At 44.4% G+C, this 18,293-nt stretch overlaps 1 protein-coding gene and 1 long non-coding RNA gene across 5 annotated transcripts in view; one reads left to right on the forward strand and one right to left on the reverse strand.

The window, feature by feature from the left end:
- The window catches only part of LOC310751811 (SLAM family member 9-like), a 35,223-nt gene extending 18,331 nt beyond the window's left edge, over positions 1-16,892 (forward strand). For 2 of the 4 annotated variants that reach the window (XM_083591505.1, XM_083591506.1), the window contains 5 exons: positions 3,189-3,231; positions 11,106-11,486; positions 13,282-13,584; positions 14,857-14,964; positions 15,387-15,760. In XM_083591505.1, coding sequence (XP_083447631.1) covers positions 3,189-3,231; positions 11,106-11,486; positions 13,282-13,584; positions 14,857-14,964; positions 15,387-15,478 — 927 coding nt within the window. In that variant the 3' untranslated portion in view covers positions 15,479-15,760. Of the gene's footprint in view, positions 1-2,549; positions 3,232-3,351; positions 3,384-11,105; positions 11,487-13,281; positions 13,585-14,856; positions 14,965-15,386 lie in introns of those variants that run through there. The other 2 variants (XM_083591508.1, XM_083591507.1) reach the window with 2 other exon arrangements.
- Positions 3-17,092, reverse strand: LOC310751975. Its single transcript, XR_014542745.1, has 2 exons — positions 15,782-17,092; positions 3-165 (listed from the first exon to the last, which is right to left on the reverse strand). It is a non-coding gene; the product is annotated as an uncharacterized lncRNA (long non-coding RNA).
- Between the last annotated feature and the right edge of the window lie 1,201 nt (positions 17,093-18,293).

Genomic DNA, 18,293 nt, shown 5'->3' on the forward strand with positions numbered 1-18,293 from the left:
ATACCATTGCAGGGGGTTGGGCCAGATGACCCTTGGGGTCCCTTCCAGCTCTTCAATTCTATGATTCAAATCATCTGAGAGGAGTGGTTGGCTACTAGCCGTGATGGCTATGCTCTGCCTCCGTGGTCAAAGGTAATAATGCTTCAGAATACAAGTTGCTGCAACCTGCAGGAGGGGAGAGATCTTTCCTGTTCTAATTAATTAAGAGGGTTCTGGAAGCTTCTCTGTGTGAAAGAAGCAAGCAGAAGGTTCATGATGTTTGGGTTATTCCTTCAGAGGAGCTGAGCATAGCTCGCTTAAACTAGCTCTTTTATCTCTTTCTGTCAAGGTCATGCTGATTATAATAATAAGGCCAGACAGAGCCTGGGTTTCACTTCATTTCTATCTTATTTTCTGATGTGGTATTCTGTATATAGGGTTAAGGTTTAGACTCACTATAAGTTAGTAGCACTGCAAGAAGTTTTGTAAGGAGGATTATGCGAAATATTGCAAGGAAGACTATGAAGAGAATATTCGTTAAGGACAATTAAAAGTAATAGAGAAATTAAGAAATTCAGATTAAGTGATAAAGAATGGAAAATCTTCAGAGGTAGTTGACAGAAGTCTAAAATATTGTATAAGATAAGAATGTATGTTAAATGACTGTTGGAAATGATATGTTAAAAAAATTAATAAAAGTGTGTGTATATATCTACATATCTATATATCTATATCTATATCTATATTCTCTGGTCTATTTTTTGGAAATCTGCAATGTGTTTTAGTTTTCACTCTGCTAACTATACGCTGGAATATTCTGGATCAATATTGAATAGAATTCCATGACAGAGTGCTTAAGTGGAAATTCCTATGTATAAAATTATCTGCCTTCGTGTTCAGTAGATATTCTATATATCTTGAAAGTAGGCTAGGATTTGATGGGTGTTCTGCCCCCACCAAGGTCAGTTATTTAGTGATAGCAAATCTGTGTATTAGCATTAGGTAGAAGGAATAACAATGCTGCCCTTTTAAGAAAATATACTGCCTTTCCCCCCTCTTTAGACATCAAGGCAGGTTGGGATATATTCCAGTTTCTGTTGGCTCTGACCAGAGGGGAAGAAACCTCCCTTCCCCCTTTGCAATCTAGTTTCAGTCTAGTTCTTGCATACGCAAACTCATTTGTTCTTACAGAACTCCATTGAGAACTTCATAAAATACTTCTCACCATCTTCATTCAGAGCCAAAGAACAGCCTATTGGAATGTGAGGAATATTTCTACATGTGCTTTGATTATCCTCAATAAATCTACATATGAGAGCTTTGTGGACTTTAGTTGAATACTATCCAGAATGAGAGAGAAGTTTCAGGACCGAACAGTGGGTAATATTCTTGACAGAACCCCATGCAAAACAGCAAAACAGCAGCCTTCTATATTGATCTGAAGGCATACGCTTTAAAAAAGCAACAGCCCAATTTTTGCTTACAGTTTCCTTCGGTAGTAACCATTTTATTTTCTTTTATTAGCTATAGCCCATAACTAAAAGAAGAGGAAAAGGGGTGCTCAGAGTTGAGCCGCTAAATTCTTAGAAGGAGCCCTTATCTCTGATCAGCCCAGTGGCGTAGCGTGGGTTGTCAGCACCCGGGGCAAGGCAAGTAATTTACGCCCCCTAACCCGTGGATTTGCGCCCCCTAACCCGTGGATTTGCGCCCCCTAACCCATTGATTTGCCCTAACCCCAGATGTTGCGCCCGGTGCGGTCCGCCCCCCCTGCACCCCCCACGCTACGCCACTGGATCAGCCTCACACTGTTTTTGAACAATGATGCTGACTGCTGTTTTGCAACTGTGTCTCAAAACATCATGTTTTAATAAAAGCAGAGCAAAATGTTAAGCTAATTTCTGATCATCTTATTTATTTATTTATTTATCTTGCTGGTTGCTTGTCACCCAAAGGTCTCCAAGTGACCATCACATTAAAGAAAAATATATGCACATACATAAAACCATGGAGAAGAGAGAGACGTAACTTACTGGATTCCTTTATTAGCAATAGAAGTATTTTCTCTGGGCGGCTTCCAGGCAAGGAGACAATGGAATCCAGCAGGCAAGACTGAACGCACAAATGTCCGTGGCGGAGAGTGAAACGTTGTCGTGGGACTTGCATAGTGACACTAAAAATTCATTCAGGCAGCTGCGCGCGTGTATAAAAGGGAAAAGGGAGGCGCTAGAATGCGACAGGCGGGAGAGAAAAGGGGGACGAAAAGGGAAAAGAGGGGAAGCAGAGGAAAGAGGAAAGAAGGAAAGACAGAAAGAAAGATGAGATGCAAACGAAGAGGAGAGAGACCGGCGAGGAATTGCAGAGGAAAGGAAGGACAAAAATAAGCAAAGAAGAGAGGGAGAGAGACCAGGATCTGAAAAGAAAGAGCGGGAATGGAGAAGGAAAATAAAAACACCCTCTGGAAAGCGGGCGTGGGTGTAGCCAAGGAGGGCAGCTGCCCCCCAAATAAGTAAATCAATACAAATACTAAACTGAGGTTCTGCCCCACCCACCATAAATCCTGAAGAGGCTTCTCCAAGTCCTGCCCGGGAGGGGAAAATGCGCTGAGAGGGAAGGGAGGATTTTTCGGGGTGTCTCGGATTTAGCCCTGCGCTGGTATTCCAGTTCAGCAGCAGCAGCAGCCTCGCCTCCTCTTCGCCGCCCCGGCCGGTTTCGTTCTGTCTCAAATTACCTCGCTTCTAATATGTCCTGTGTACGCTGGAGAGGGCGTAGCGGACGAGGAGCAGGTGACGGTGTTCGGTCAGCGGCGGTGTGTGACTCAGGTTTTAAAAGCCTGGCTCAGGCTGAAATGGTGCCACTGATAACTCCGGGCATGCAAATGGCACAATTTCTTGGGACAAGAAGTAGCACCAGAAGACTCTTTTGGACCTTACCAGGCTCTCATCTTCTTGAGGAGAAGAAAGACTGCGCACTCAATCGGGGCAAGCAACAATCGGGGTTCCTGGGGATCGCAATTTGTTCTGATTTAAAGCTATAGAGTGGGAATTACCTGGGAAAGGAGCGCGCAAGTGGGAAACCGCTGAGACCCCGACTTTCTAGGCGCAGGACAAGAGGGAGTGTGGGCGACCCCTTGTACGAAAGGCATTGGACTGAAAACAAAGCTCTCTTCGCTCCAAGCCAAAATGATTGTGGAAGTCCCGAGCAGAAGCCTCCTGGCCATCCTTCTCTTCACTCCATGGATCTGTACTTCATTTGGTAAGTCCTGAGTCTCCCTCCACAATCAGATAGAAAAGTTAATGAAAACACTTGCAGAAGCCTTAAGATCCTTCTCGTATTCAAGCTGTTAATCTACTCTTCCTTTGGTAAGTCCTTCAGGAATTGTACAGCTTTCAAGCCACAGAAACGTCGTAAGTCTGTTTTGTTCCGAAGGGGTAAATAATTGACAATGATAAAGTTTGTTACTGGTTCCCTGTTGCTTATTTGCATGGAATTGCAAAGCATGGCTCACTGATAAAACCCTCTCTGCGCCTGAACCCCTCCCCGCAAAGCTGTGCTCTTGAGGAGATCCTGCATCCCCTTCCTCACATTGTTGGGAACACCTTTTAAAGTGTGCTGTGACGCCTAATCGCTACTGAACATCCCTCTGATTGCGGTCATTTGTACAAATTAAAAAGGGAGTTGTGTATTAGAGCCGCGGGCGTCTCTTCTCACACAGAAGCTACGAGAGTCTCTCTGGTGTTTTTATGATCTTTATTTACAGATTTCCAAGTAGCAATTAGTAGACGATTCACCCATCAGAGTCACTGAGCTCAGATTTAAGTTGAGACCTGTGTTTGCCCCTCCAACAGCTCATAAAATGGTGAAGTCTCCCGCCCTTGTGCTCATTCCAACGTTTAATTACCGTATTTTTTGCTCTATACGACTCACTTTTTCCCTCACAAAAAGTAAAGGGAAATGTGTGTGTGTCTTATGGAGCGAATGCAGGCTGCGCAGCTATCCCAGAAGCCAGAACAGCAAGAGGGATCACTGCGCAGCAATCCCTCTTGCTGTTCTGTCTTCTGAGATTCAGAATATTATTTTTTATTATCTCTTGTTTTCCTCCTCCAAAAACTAGGTGCATCTTATGGTCTGGTGCATCTTATAGAGCAAAAAATACGGTACACGCCTCTCTAAGGCGGTCGTAAATTTTGCACCCCCTTCTTTGTGCTGGGCCTGGGGGTAACCCGAGAACCACAGTTCAGGTCCGGTCCCGAATCCAAGGATTCCGTGAGGAGTCAGTCTGACAGGGCCAAGGCAGGGGACACGGGAGGAAACCAGGCTAGGTCAGGCACAGGGCCTCAGGCAGGTTCTGGCAAACAGCAATATTGCTCCTGCAACCTGGGGCGGGGTCCGACAGCCTTTTATCTTTGTCAGGGTAATGGTTGGTCCTGATCCCCCAGTGACTCACCTCCCTGTCTCGCCCGAAGGCGAGCACTCCTCCTGCAAGAACTCAGGTCTCTCCTTCTCTCTCTCTCTTTTTTTTAATGATATTTATTAAGATTTCAGAAGAAGATTACCTAAGTAATAATAAAAAAAGGAAAAAAGGAAAACAAAAATACAAAATACAGAAAAAATAAAAACAATTAAAAATAAATCCATCTTTCTATGTCTTGCCTTTCATTTACTTGTTTCCCTGACTTCCTCACGCCTCCCTTTTTTGTATTCCAGTTCAAATGGTTATTTCAGCAAATCCTTTCCCTCTTTGTTTTTATCTTAATTCCTTATCTTAACATATTATAGCTTTATATTTCCATCTATTAGCAATCCTTTTTTTTTAAGCTTAAGACTTAAATCTTATTCATTCCCATTTCTCATAACCATAGCACCTTCTTACATAATTCTTTTTAACATTTCTGCTAGAGCCAAATAATTTCATTCCAACATTTTTCTAATACTCATTAATTTTACAAAACATTCCTGAATAGATTTTTTTTTTTCAATCTTCATCCAACGTCTCTTCCTCCTGGTCCCGGGTTTTGTCAGTCCTTTCTATCCCATCCAACTAGTTCATTAACCTGGTGACCTTATGTCCGAGGCCCTTAAGTCTCTTCCATGTCCCTTCCGCAGAACTTCTTCATATTTATACCTGTACTTTACTTTGTCTTCTGCTCTTTTCACTCGTGGAGACTCCAGCTTGATAATATTTTTGACCCTTCTCGACAGATCAGCCCCTTTTCCATAGTCAACACTGAACTCCATGTGATATTTAAAAGCATATTTCAAAGTCCCTCCAAAGTTGAGGACCCCCACCACCCCAAACTCCTCCTGACCCAAAGCCAGACCTGAAAAGTCAAGACATCCCTGCATAGGAGGGTCTATCCAACCCCCCATCTCCAAGCCAAGCACGACTCTGTCTCTCCAAATCTGGCTTTTTCCAGGTTCATTCATCGGGTCCAACAACTCATGTTCCTGTTGAACCACAGCTCCCTCCATCTCTACCTCCCGAAGTCCAGCCACAGCCCCTTCCCTCATCTGATCTGTCAGAGCCGACTCCTGGATTAATTCCTGAGTGGGTTCTATATAGATACCCACTGCCTGTCCAAAGTTTCCGATCACAGCAGTCATCAAATCCGTCTTCTCATGTAACTGTTCCAATATAGCACTTGTCTTACAGAGGGCATGCACCAGAGCCTCCGAGTACATTCTTGTACAAGGTCAAAGTCTGGTCCCACGATCTTAATCTGTTGCAGCTGCAAAGCTCCCCGGTTCAAATTTAATAACAGTTTCACCAGCTCCCTCTAGGGGAAAAGCTTCTATTTGTATCCATCTCTCTCTCTTTTTTATATAGCAAATCTAGCAACAAAGTTTCCTTTTTCAGATATTTTCTCAAAATTTTGTTCCTTTTAAATACGAAAGGGAACAATGGAGTCACTATATTTCTCTTCTTTTAACTATCTGTCAAAAGCGTTTGTCTATAGTCAATGAACTTCCCAAAAACATCCATCCTGACACCCCGCTCCCAGGTTCAAGACGGTGGAAAATTCCTTTTCTTTACACTCTCTTCTGCAGGTTTAAACAGTCCAGAAAGAAACAACCCCCCTCTTCTCCTGCTTCCAAGGGGGGTTCAGTAGTTTTAGATGATGAAAATTCGTCGTTTACAAACGTTCTTCTAAACTCTAGCTTGCCGTGTCTTTGCTTTAATCTATCTACAAAAAGCGGAAGGCTGACTTCCTGTTTAGACCTTACCGCTCCAGTGCCAAATTAGAAGAAATTTCTTTCCAATTTTCCACTCTGCTCACTGGGCATTGTTTAAAGTCCAATTGTCTCCTTTATTTCCGAATTTAACCTACTCACGGGTAGTTGCTTTTATACCCAGTTTGTCACAGGAAAAAGGCAGCACTCTCCGGTAACGGCTGTGCGGCTTCGCCCCACGGAAGAAGCAGTTGACTCTCAGCACCGCGCCGCTTCCCTGCTTCGCTCCGGAGCCCGCAATTGGGTTCCTTTACAAATTGGGGGGGCACGAAGGGTGCCCGCCGAGTCCCACGGTCACAGGCTTCACCCGCCTGTGATTTTTTGAAGGGTCCCCGCTTCGCCGTAGTGGAACAGACCCAATTTCCGTAGAGCTGGTCCCTCCAGATCAGAGGGAGTCCGCCATTACAGATGGCGCCACCCCGGAAGTTCCAGGTCTCTCCTTCTCTCGGACCTTAGTTTCTGCAGCTCGGGAGACATCAGTGGGTTACTAGACCCAGAGGCTGCCTCAGCCTCCCCTGACCCAACTGGTAGTGGAGCAGCTGTAAGTGATGGCCCAGCTGAAGGCAAAAAGGTCATCTCCGCATCTGGAGCCAGGGCAGGCTCAGGCCCCTGACTCGGCCCAGCTGGTGTTTGCTGCAGGGGAACCTGTGCAGAATGGGACTCTTCAGGATCAGGCCCCTGACTTGGTTCAGATGCCGCCTGAGGCAAAGGATCCAGTGCGGACTGAGGCTTCTCTGGTTCTGCGTCTGAGCCCAAGTCCCAGGCCATCACATTCTTCTGAGCTGGAGCTTACCCCTTGCGTTGCCTGTGAACTTTCTGAGCTTATTCCAACTGCTCTCTCCTCGTTGCCTCCGCCTTCCTCAGGCATCTCTTCCCTGTCTTCTGCTCCTCAACCTTCCCCTCCCTCTGGGGAACTTGAGACCTCTGGTTCAACCCTGACACTGTGGAAAAGGACACATTGCCTTTTGATGTAGGCTTCAAATTACAAGCCAGTTTGTACCAGCTAAACATTAGGAAGAATTCTCTGACAGTAAGAGCCATTCAACAGTGGACTTCCGGGTTAGCGCGAACGGCTAATGGCGGATTCCCTCCGAGCTCAGGAGGGAATCAGCTCTACAGGAGCTGGGTCTTGCCGCTGCGGCGACGCGGGGACCCTTAGAAATCACAGGCGCTGAAGCCTGTGAACCTGGTGACTCGGCGGGCACCATTTGCGCCCCCCCGACCTGCGAAGGAGCCTTTTTAAAGGCTTCGGAACGGGGGACGGGGTGAGCGGCGCGGTGCTGAGAGTCGACTGCTCCTCCTGTGGAGTGAAGCCGCATGCCATGGTCAGAGAGCGCTGACTTCTTCTTGTGAACAATTGGACTCTAAAAGTAACAACCCGTGAGTAGTACGGAAATTGGACTTGTAAAGGAAAAATTCTTTTTTTGAATTTGGCACGATCGGGGAAGGTGCAAACAGGAAGTCCGCCTCCCCGTCTTGTAAAAAATTTAAAGCAAGGACTAGTTAACTAAGGTCGAGAGAATTTCTTTTTCTCTGTTGGATAAAAGATATTAATTTCACGATTTGGCAGTATAAGTGTAAGTAATTTTACTGGAGGATAAGAGCTAATTTTGAGAGCCGAAGTGTCACCCCCCCGGACCCGGGAGTGATTCGCGAGAGAGCCTGTTGAGGAGAAATAGAAGAGTTTGACAGCTGTCAAAATCAGCTGTCAAGAAGGAAAAAGAGAACTTTGTTTCTGCTGTCTCTGCTGGATATATTTGTTGCAATTTGGTTATATTTTGTTGAAAACAAGGAAGAACTGATACAAACTAACTTGACTTTTGGATTTGAACTGGAAAGAATATTAAGTTACCAAAATCCCTCTAGAGGGGGATTTGGGACATTACAAGAATGGCTGGAGGAGGGAAAATTCAGGCTGGGTTGGACAGAGTTTTTGTTCTCTTGGGAAAGTTACAAGGCCAAATTGATGTTTTGGCTACAAATGTTGCAACTCTGAACTTAACAGTAAATAACATTACTGAATTTGATAAGGATTTGACTCAGGAAGCCCATGCAGCTGGACAAAAAGAAACTTGAGAGTTTTGAGAGCGTGGAGGAGGAGACATATGTTGTTCCTGAGGAAAAGGAAGGAGGAGCTGTAATTTTGCAGATGATAAAGAAGAGCCAGAGGCCTGACATGACGGATATAAAGGAAAATAAGAAACCGAACCAGAGGCCTGACAGGATGGCTACAAAGGAAAATAAGTACTGGATGATGAAAATCTGGTCTGAATTGGAGATTGAAGAATGGATGTGGAGATCTGAAGACCTATGGATTACAAATTTGATTAAGATGGAAGTTGGAGCTTTCGGGACAATTGGACTTAAAAGGAGTAAGAAACAAGATTTGGGCTCCACTTTTAAGTATGGAGGTCTGGCTGGAAGAAATATGGACCTTATTGGGACAGAGCTTCTCCGAGATCTGGTGTTTAATACTAAGGACTATCAAAAAAACCGGCAGAGAGGAATTGAGAGAGAATTAAGAGCCTCGGACGTGAGGGCTCCAGGCTGATAGTAAATTAAGATTGATGGACATTGGCTGGGGATTGAAACCGGGAAAGGGGGTGGTGGGGTCTGGGAATCCAAAGGGTGTACAATTATAATCTGTTTTTTATTTTGTTTTGTTATTATTATGAAAATTGGGGAATTCGTGGAAGGGAATTTGGGTCGACTTTGGAAAAAGGTTTTAAGAATGAGCACTGAGGTACAAATATTGATGTTTATAAGTTAAAATTGGTTTTTCTAAAATGAATTAAATATAAAAAGGTTAAAAATTGGGGATAAGAACTTGTTGAACTAACAATTTGAATTGGAATATAAGAAGGGGAGGTGTGGGGAAGTCAGGGAAATATGTTATTGAAAATATGGATTTGTAAACTTTATATGTTTTTATTTTTTTTCCCTTTTTTGATGTTTTGTATTAATGTGGAAAATTTTAATAAATATTTAATAAAAAAAGAGCCATTCAGCAGTGGAATGGACTGCTCTAGAAAGTTGTGGACTCTGCTTTGTTCAAGATTTTTAAGCAGATGTTGGGTGGCCTTCTGCCAGGGATTCTTTAGCTGAGATTCTTTAGCCAGGGATTCTTAGCCTGGGGTTGGACTAGATGAACCCAATCATATGAGTCCTTGGGAGTCCTTGGGCAGGATGCCTGGAATGAGCTCCTCAGCATATTTGGTGTCCTGTGGATACTAGACAACCCTATTTTATTAGGCATAGCAAACCACACATTATCAAACAGAAACCGTATACAAATTGTGCAAAATACGAGCTCAGCATAACAACCCTTGTAGTGAGAAGCATTTGGATGAGGATGATCTGGAGCCCCCAGAAATTTCTAGCACTCAGGAATATCCCAGAACAGTGTTCAAGCAGGACCTGGGACTGTCAAAGAAGAAACAAGGAAGAGGAGGCAGAACTGCCCCTAAGCCCCTGGGAGTGATGGAGTCTTAAGAGGCAGAATAAGATCCTCACAACCAGTAGAAGGGACTAATCTGACTCAGCCTCCAGAGAGGTGGGGCAGTCCTGGAAGGGAATAACAAAAAGGTGTCCCGTCCCCCTCTTCTGCATGCACAGAAGTGCTTGGCTGCAGAGCAGGGCTCCTTTTGAGTAAAGGGCTATTAATGAGGAGGGCCCCAGCAGTGCCTGTAAGGGAGATCTGTGATTTAAATTCCTCAAGAGGAGGCAGAGAGAGCTGCTGAAAAGACGCTTCCCTTCCAACCCTGATCTTTTCCTGCACTGCCTCCCTGTGGCCATGCCTCTTAGCTGTGCCTTTGCCTATGTTCTTGCCTGAACTGCTGCCTCGGTGTGGCCAGATCTTGCAGTACAACTTGTCTGTGCCTTTGCCTCAGTTGCTTCGCTTCAACCAGACTGTGGGCTACTCTTAAGCTTGCCTGTTCCTCCTTATCTGAACTGTGCGCTGGTGGCCTTTGCTGTGGATTCTTGCCAGCCTGAACCTGTGGAAACAGGACATTTGGGCTTCTGCTGAGAGTGCATATACCAGCATGGGGTCTCATAATAATAATAATAATAATAATAATAATAATAATAATAATAATTGTATACTGCCCTTCATCTGAAGACCTCAGGGCAAAATGGTCATTCTGCATTTGTAGTGCAGAAAGTATGGATCTGATGTGTAGAGATCTTTCCGATTCTAATTAATTCAAGAGGATTATGGAAGCTTCTCTTCGTCAAAGAAACAAGCAGAAGGTTCTGGATGTTTGGGTTACAGTACAGCTGGTTTGAACTGCTGTAGTTCTCTTGTCTCTTTCTGTCAAGGTCTTGCTGACTATAAAAGGATCCTGTGTTTCACTTTCTATCTCTTTTCCTTCTGGTGTGATGTTCTGTACATAGTATGCTTAGTGTTAAAGTTTAGACTTATTATAAGTTATTGTAAGTTTAAGTTAAGTCTGCTGCAACTGGATTTCTTATGGACACTGCCAATTCTGAATGTTTTTGATTTGTGACCATTTTGCTCATTTGCCTTCGGTAGCAGTAAAGCTCTGCTGGATGAAATAATAATTGCCTCTGGTCTATTTTTGGGGAATCCTGCAACATATTTAAGTTGTTGCTCTGCTAACTATACATTGGAATCTACTCTGGATCAATATTGAGTAGACTTCCATGAAAAAAACACAGCATAAAAATACAAGATAAGAACACAAAATGCATAATAAAAACAAGAACATAAGAAACCAACACTGTAACTCCCACTCCGCCTCCCCCACCAATTTATTTACCATTGTAGCTCACTCAGCTATTCCTCTGGCTCAGACTATGGTGGTGATGAGAGTGAGGAGTGATTGGTGCTAACCCATGTCCTTGTTCATCTTTTCCCCCCTCCCCTGCCCCAATAGGCACTTTGAGTCAAGCAACAGAGAATCCGACTTATCACGTGAATGGGATCCTGGGAGGATCAGTATTCCTTTCTTTAAATGCACCCCCAGCCAACAAAGTGGTCAAAATTGACTGGGCCTTCCACCCCATATCTGGGAATCCATACCCGCTTGGTGAGTTCAGGGATGGAAAACTGGATCAGTCAAATCTCAGGAGTATGTATGAACAACAGATGGAAACTGGTGATACCTTTGCATTACGGATCAAGAACTTGGCAATGGTTGATGAGACCACACTGAGGATCAAGAACCTGACAATGAAGAACGGTGGCCTCTATGAAGCTCGTACCTGGTTTAATGCTACGCAGTTCCAAGAACACCACTTCATCCTCACTGTTTATGGCAAGTAATGATTTCACCATCTTTGTCAGTTTGTAGTGGAGCTGAGCATAGAATGGGAAGATCATGAAATATGATGAGGAACCTTTTTCATCCTGAGGGCCACTGTGCTGGTCCCGGGGGGGGGGGGTACTGTGTGGCATGGTCTGAGTCCGGTCCTGGGTCGAGGGTCTGGAGGCTATCCATCAAGGGCGAAGCGGGGTCCAAGGCAAGGAGCCAGGCATGGTCAGGAACTCCGGAAGAGCAGATCAGGGTGCTGGCAGGAACAGGTCTCCAACAATGTTGCTCCCGCAACCTGGGACTGGGCTGACTGGCCTTTATCTCCTCTGAGGCCTAGGGCGGTCCCGGCCTACAGGTGACTCGCCTCTCCTGACCTTAAGGCGAGCACTCCTCCTGTGGGAACTTAGTTCCCTCCGCCTCTCTACCCTGAGCCTCTGCAGCTCCGGATAGGCTGGAGGGTTACTGGACCCAGAGGCAACCTCACCTTCCCCTGACAGGGCTGGGAGAGGAGCACCTGCAGGAAATGGGTCCTCGATCACCTCTGGAGCCAGAGCGGATTCAGCTGGTGTCTGCTCCTGAGGATCCGGCACAGGTGAGGGCCCTTCAGGTTCAAGCCCCTGCCCCAGCTCAGCCTGCCTTGGAGGCGGGAACTCCTGTGCAGGCTGGGAATCCTCAGGTTCAGTCTCTGAATCCGATTCCCAGGCCATCACAGCCATATTCTCACCTAGGCAACATTCCAGGGGCCACATGCCAGTGGGGCACAAAATCAGAGGAAATAAGTGTGTGGTGTTGGAATCTCCATTCGACCGAGCTGATAAAGCTCATCTTCCGAAATTGCCCTCCGACTGCACAGTGACAAACAGAAACTAACATGTGGAACACTGAGTCTGAATGCTACTGTTCTACAATATACTAGTTTCTTCACATGTGTGCAACCCCCATCCTCCATCCAGGAAGCAAGGAGCATCATCAAGATTCAATAATACTTTTCAGCCAGGCAAAAGAACTCAAGGAGGGTGTGAATCAAGGCCAGTGAGGGGAGTATGTCTGAGAAAGATATGCGGCTCTGGGATAGGACTCTGGGAGAGAGTCCTGAGAGCCAGACAGAGATGCTTGGAGGGACATATTTGGTCTCTGGGCCCAAAGGTCCCCACCCCTGCCCTACACAGTTACCGAGAGGCATGTGGGGCACGAACTCCTAATGTATTTCTCGGGCAGGCATATCTCAGGCAGGCAAGGAAGCCCCAACAAGAATTCATGAGTCTCTGGCAGTTTTATGGTACGTTTATTTACAATTAACATGCTAAGCATGGCTCCGAGCCTGCCGCTCTTTGCTATGAGTTGGTCAGTCTAAGTCTCCACCCTATCACAACACAAAGGTTGCCAAAGCCCAGTCCTTCCTCTCTTGTACTTCTGTTGCATTTTAACATTTCCAGCTCTTCTGGTTTGGGGAGGAGGTGGGTGAACTCCCCCCCCCCCCACTATAAAACAAAGATCCCTCTAAACGTTGCTTGCCTCCTGGTTGCATAGCAACCCCCTCAATGTCATCTATCTCCTCCCCTCCCTCTGCCTGTTAGTTCTCTGAGTTTACTGCTCTATCTGAGTCTGGGAATTCTTGATGAAGTGGTGCAGAACTAACCCACTCCTGCTCTGTCTGTGGCTGCAACCCCTCGTCTCCAGAGTCAGGCTCTGGCTCCCTCTGTACTGGCATTCCTTCATCTCCAGAGTCAAACTCTTCCTAGGCATTCGATTCAGCCACATCCCTGACACCTAATCCCTTTCATTTCTGTTAAAACAGAGCCAGTGCCAAGACCACGGATACATCATAAAGTAGAATCCAAGACTCCAGAAGGCTGCACTGTGTCCTTACAGTGCCAGGCACCTGTAAAGGAGGAGTACACTATCTCCTGGAAAAGAGGGAATCCCCCCAGGGTCTTAGTAGGAGGTTTGGATAAGTACTGGCTTTCTGACAATGGAAGGAATCTCCACGTCTCCTGGCGAAAAAGCTCTTCTGACTCCACATTCACTTGCCTGGTCAGCAATCCTGTTGATCGAAACCGTGCTTCATTTGACTTGCTCAAAATCTGTGCAAGTGGGGAAGGTAAGAAATGTATCATCCCTTTCATAACCCACTGGTTCTGCTTGGAGTGGTGAATACTCAGGCAGTCCCTCAAGACACTGTCGCTTTATGGAGTAAGAACAGTCCAATGGTAGAAATGGTTTTATCTCCTTTCTTTTCCTGAGTATGTGATCTTTTGTACATTACACCAACAACTGGAAAACACTGGCCTGTGAGCACTCCAGTTGGAAAACAACCTTTACCAAAGGTGTAATGGGCTTTGAAGACACTTGACCTCAGGTAACAAGGGAGAAAAGTGCTAAGAGGAAGGCACACTTGGCAAATCCACACCGTGATCAACTTCCACCCGAGAACCAATGTCCCCACTGTGGAAGGACGTGTGGATCCAGAATTGGCCTCCACAGTCACTTACGGACTCACTGTTAAGACCGTGTTTATGGAAGACAATCTTACTTGGCTACGAATGATCGCCAAAGAAGAAGAAAGAAATATCTTATCTTATTTTATTTCATAGTCTGCCACTTTGTCAGACTTTGGTTTATAAATTTACCAATAGATAATATAAATAATAAGAAGAGTGAAGAATAATATAAAGCAATCCAGGAGGTCCAACTTAGGGCAACACTAATGGAACAAGAACTTCTTCTTTCTTATGGTATTTACTCAAATGTAATGCACATCTCGGGGACACGGGTGGCACTGTGGTGTAAACCACTGAGCCTTCGGCTTGCTGATCAGAAGGTAGGCAGTTTGAATCCCCGAAACGGGTTGAGCTCCCATTGCTCGGTCCCTGCTCCTGCCAACCTAGCAGTTCAAAAGCACGTCAAAGTGCAAGTAGATAAATATGTATCGCTCTGGCAGGAAGGTAAACAGCGTTTCCGTGCGCTGCTCTGGTTTCATCAGAAGCAGCTTAGTCATGCTGGCCACATGACCCGGAAGCTGTACACCGGCTCCCTCGGCCAATAAAGCGAGATGAATGCCACAACCCCAGAGTCGTCTGTGACTGGACTTAACTGCCAGGGGTCCTTTAACTTTTTAATGCACATCTGTTTTTTTGCCAAATTACGTCATGAAAATTAGGGTGCACATTAGATTTGATAGTGCATTTACATTTGCCAGCAAATACTTTTTGGGTTTCAAGGTTTTGAAAATAGAGGGGCGCAATAGTTTCGATGGCTCATTCAATTTGTGTAAATACATGTATTTGTTCTGCTTCTCTTAGTCACATACAGGAGGTCCCTTTGGTGGCTGTTGTTGCAGTGCGTTCCAAGAGCCTCTTATTGCTTGTTGCAGGTGGACAACAAAAGTACTGGGGGTTCCTGCCGCTTCTCATCTGTGCTGTTGGAGCTTCTGCATGTTTGATAATGATATGGAAGAAGAAAAAGTTGGGAAAGAAGAAAGGTAGAACCATCTCTGTTAATCTCCTTAATCACCTGGGATTGAGGCTGACTGCCAAATGTGTGCCTGCCTCTCCTTTGCTCCTCTTGAGAGTATGTTTCCAAGCACAATTCAAAGTGTTGGTGCTGACCTTGAAAGCTCTAAATGGCCTCGGCCCAGTAGACCTGAAGGAGCATCTCCACCCCCATCGTTCTGCCCGGACACTGAGGTCCAGCACCGAGGGCCTTCTGGCGGTTCCCTCACTGCGAGAAGCCAAGTTACAGGGAACCAGGCAGAGGGCCTTCTCGGTGGTGGCGCCCACCCAGTGGAATGCCCTCCCACCAGATGTCAAAGAGAAAAACAACTACCAGATTTGTAGGAGACATCTGAAGGCAGCCCTGTTTAGGGAAGCATTTAATGTTTGATGCACTACTGTTTTTTAATAGATGCTGCTTCTGCGATGCAAGCTCAAGAGGGCTCTCCTGCGCCCTTCCTCAGAGGAGACCCCCCAAAAGGTGATGATGACCTACTGACATGAGCATGCACAGTAAGGAAGGCTGGAGGACCAGGTAAGATGTTTGGAAGTCACGTAATACTATGGCATTATTTTTTAACATTTGCTAGTACTACTAGGAGTAGTCAGGGTTTCTTCTTTTTTTCCAGCCAGAACGCTCCAGAACAGAGTTCATTTATCCACTCACCTCGAAACACCATTGCAGGGGGTTGGACCAGATGACCCTCAAGATCCCTTCCAACTCTTCAGTTCTATGATTCTATGAACCAAATCATCTGAGAGGAGTGGTTGGCTACTAGCCATGAAGGCTATACAAGTGGCTGCAACCTGCAGGAGGGGAAAGTGTGTCAGTTTGATTTCATAGTACCAAAAGCATTGATCTGATGAGTAGAGATCTTTCCTGTTCTAATTAATTAAGAGGGTTCTGGAAGCTTCTCTGTGTGAAAGAAACAAGCAGAACGTTCATTATGTTTGGGTTATTCCTTCAGAGAAGCTGAGCACAGCTCGCTTAAACTGGTTCTTTTATCTCTTTCTGTCAAGGTCATGCTGATTATGATAATAAGGCCAGACAGAGCCTGGGTTTCACTTCTTTTCTTTCTGATGTGGTATTCTGTATAGTGTGTTAAGGTTTAGACTTACTATAAGTTATTGTAAGTTTAAGTTAAGTCTGCTGCAACTGGATTTCTTATGGACAGGGCCAACCCTGAATGTATTGGATTTGTGATCATTATGCACAATTGCCTTCAGTAGAAGTAAAGCTCTGCTGGATGAAATATTAATTGTCTCCAACATTTGGAAATGTAAAGAAAAAGAAGGATCTTTTCACCACATGTGGTGGGAATGTAAGAAAGTAAAAAACTTCTGGGAAATGATATATAATGAGATGAAAAAGAAGTTGAAATATACATTTATTATAAATCCAAAAGCATTTTTACTTGGCATTGTAGGGGATGATATTAATAGACAAAATTGTAAATTGTTTTTATATGCAACAGGGGCAGCAAGAATATTATTGGCACAAAAATGGAAACAAGAAGAATTACCGATGAAAGAAGAGCGGCAAATGAAATTAATGGACTATGAAGAATTAGATAAACTAACAGGAAGGATTCAAAACCTGCAGGAGATTCTTAGAGGACTGGAGTAAATATTTGAACTATCTGAAAAGCAATTGTAATAAAGAGATTATGCTAGTAGGACTGCAAGACGTTTTGTAAGGAGGATTATGCAAAATATTGCAAGGAAGACTATGAAGAGAATATTAGTTAAGGACAATTAAAAGTAACAGAGAAATTAAGAAATGCAGATTAAGTGATAAAGAATGGAAAATCTTCAGAGGTAGTTGACGGAAGTCTAAAACATTGTATAAGATAAAAATGTATGTTAAATGACTGTTGGAAATGATATGTTAAAAAATTTAATAAAAATGTGTGTGTGTGTATTAATTGTCCCTGGTCTATTTTTTGGAAATCCTGCAATGTGTTCAAGTTTTCACTCTGCTAACTATACGCTGGAATCTGTTCTGGATCAATATTGAATAGAATTCCATGACAGAGTGCTCAAGTGCAAATTCCTATGTATAATACATCAAATTATCTGCCTTCATGTACAGTAGACAGTTGATATTCTATATTTTGAAAGTAGGCTAGGGTCAGTTATTTAGTGATAGCAAATATGTGTGTAAGCATTCGGTAGAAGGAATAACAATGCTGTCCTTTAAGAAAAGATACTGCCTTTCCCCCTTTTTTAGACATCGAGGCAGGTTGGGATATATTCTCGTTTCTATTGGCTCTGACCAGGGGGGAAGAAACCTCCCTTCCCCCTTTGCAATCTAGTTTCAGTCTAGTTCTTGCATATGCAGGAAGAGGGGCAAACTCATTTGTTCTTACAGAACTCCATAGAGAACTTCATAAAATACTTCTAACCATCTTCATTCAGAGCCAAAGAACAACCTATTGGAATGTGAGTAATATTTCTACATGTGCTTTGATTATCTTCAATAAATCTACATATGAGAGCTTTGTGGAGTTTTGTTGAATACTATCCAGATTGAGAGAGAAGTTTCAGGACCCAACAGTGGGCAATATTCTTGACAGAACCCCATGCAAAACAGCAAAACAGCAGACTTCTATAATGATCTGAAGGCATTCGCTTTAAAAAAACAACAGCCCAATTTTTGCTTACAGTTTTCTTTGGCAGTAACCATTTATACCCCATAACAAAAAGAAGAGGGAAAGTGGTCTCAGAGTGGAGCAACTAAATTCTTAGAAGGAGCCCTTATCTCTGATCAGCCTCACACTGTTTTTGATCAAGGCTGCTGACCTCTGTTTGGCAGCTGTATCTCAAAACATCATCTTCTAATAAAAGCAGAGCAAAATTTTAAGCTAATTTCTGATCATCTTATTTATTTATCTTGCTGGTTGCTTGTCACCCAAAGGTCTCCAAGAGACCTTCACATTAAAGAAAAATATATGTACATACATAAAACCATGGAGGGAAGGGGTAATGTGATATGTTCATATTTTGTATAACATACATCTTAAACAAAATCAAAAAGAACACACCAGTCACATAAAAAGTAACAAACAAGATTAGCAATACTCAGGCAATTAACAAAGCAATTCTCCCACCCACTAATAAGTAGATGAACATACCTCATCCTTCAGTCCAAACACCATTCCATTGGAACTAACCCCTCCCCTTAACCTCCCTACCCAGAGTTATGGAGTCTGGCCAGCTGCTGTCAATCCAGGGCCCTACTCCAGGGAGGATCTGGCATCTCTCCTCTCCCTACATAGGTGAGCCCAGGGCCAGATTTAGGTTTGATGAGGCCCTAAGC

The sequence above is a fragment of the Podarcis filfolensis genome (genome assembly GCF_964270895.1).
Source record: "Podarcis filfolensis genome assembly, chromosome: 16".
Lineage (NCBI taxonomy): Eukaryota > Metazoa > Chordata > Lepidosauria > Squamata > Lacertidae > Podarcis > Podarcis filfolensis.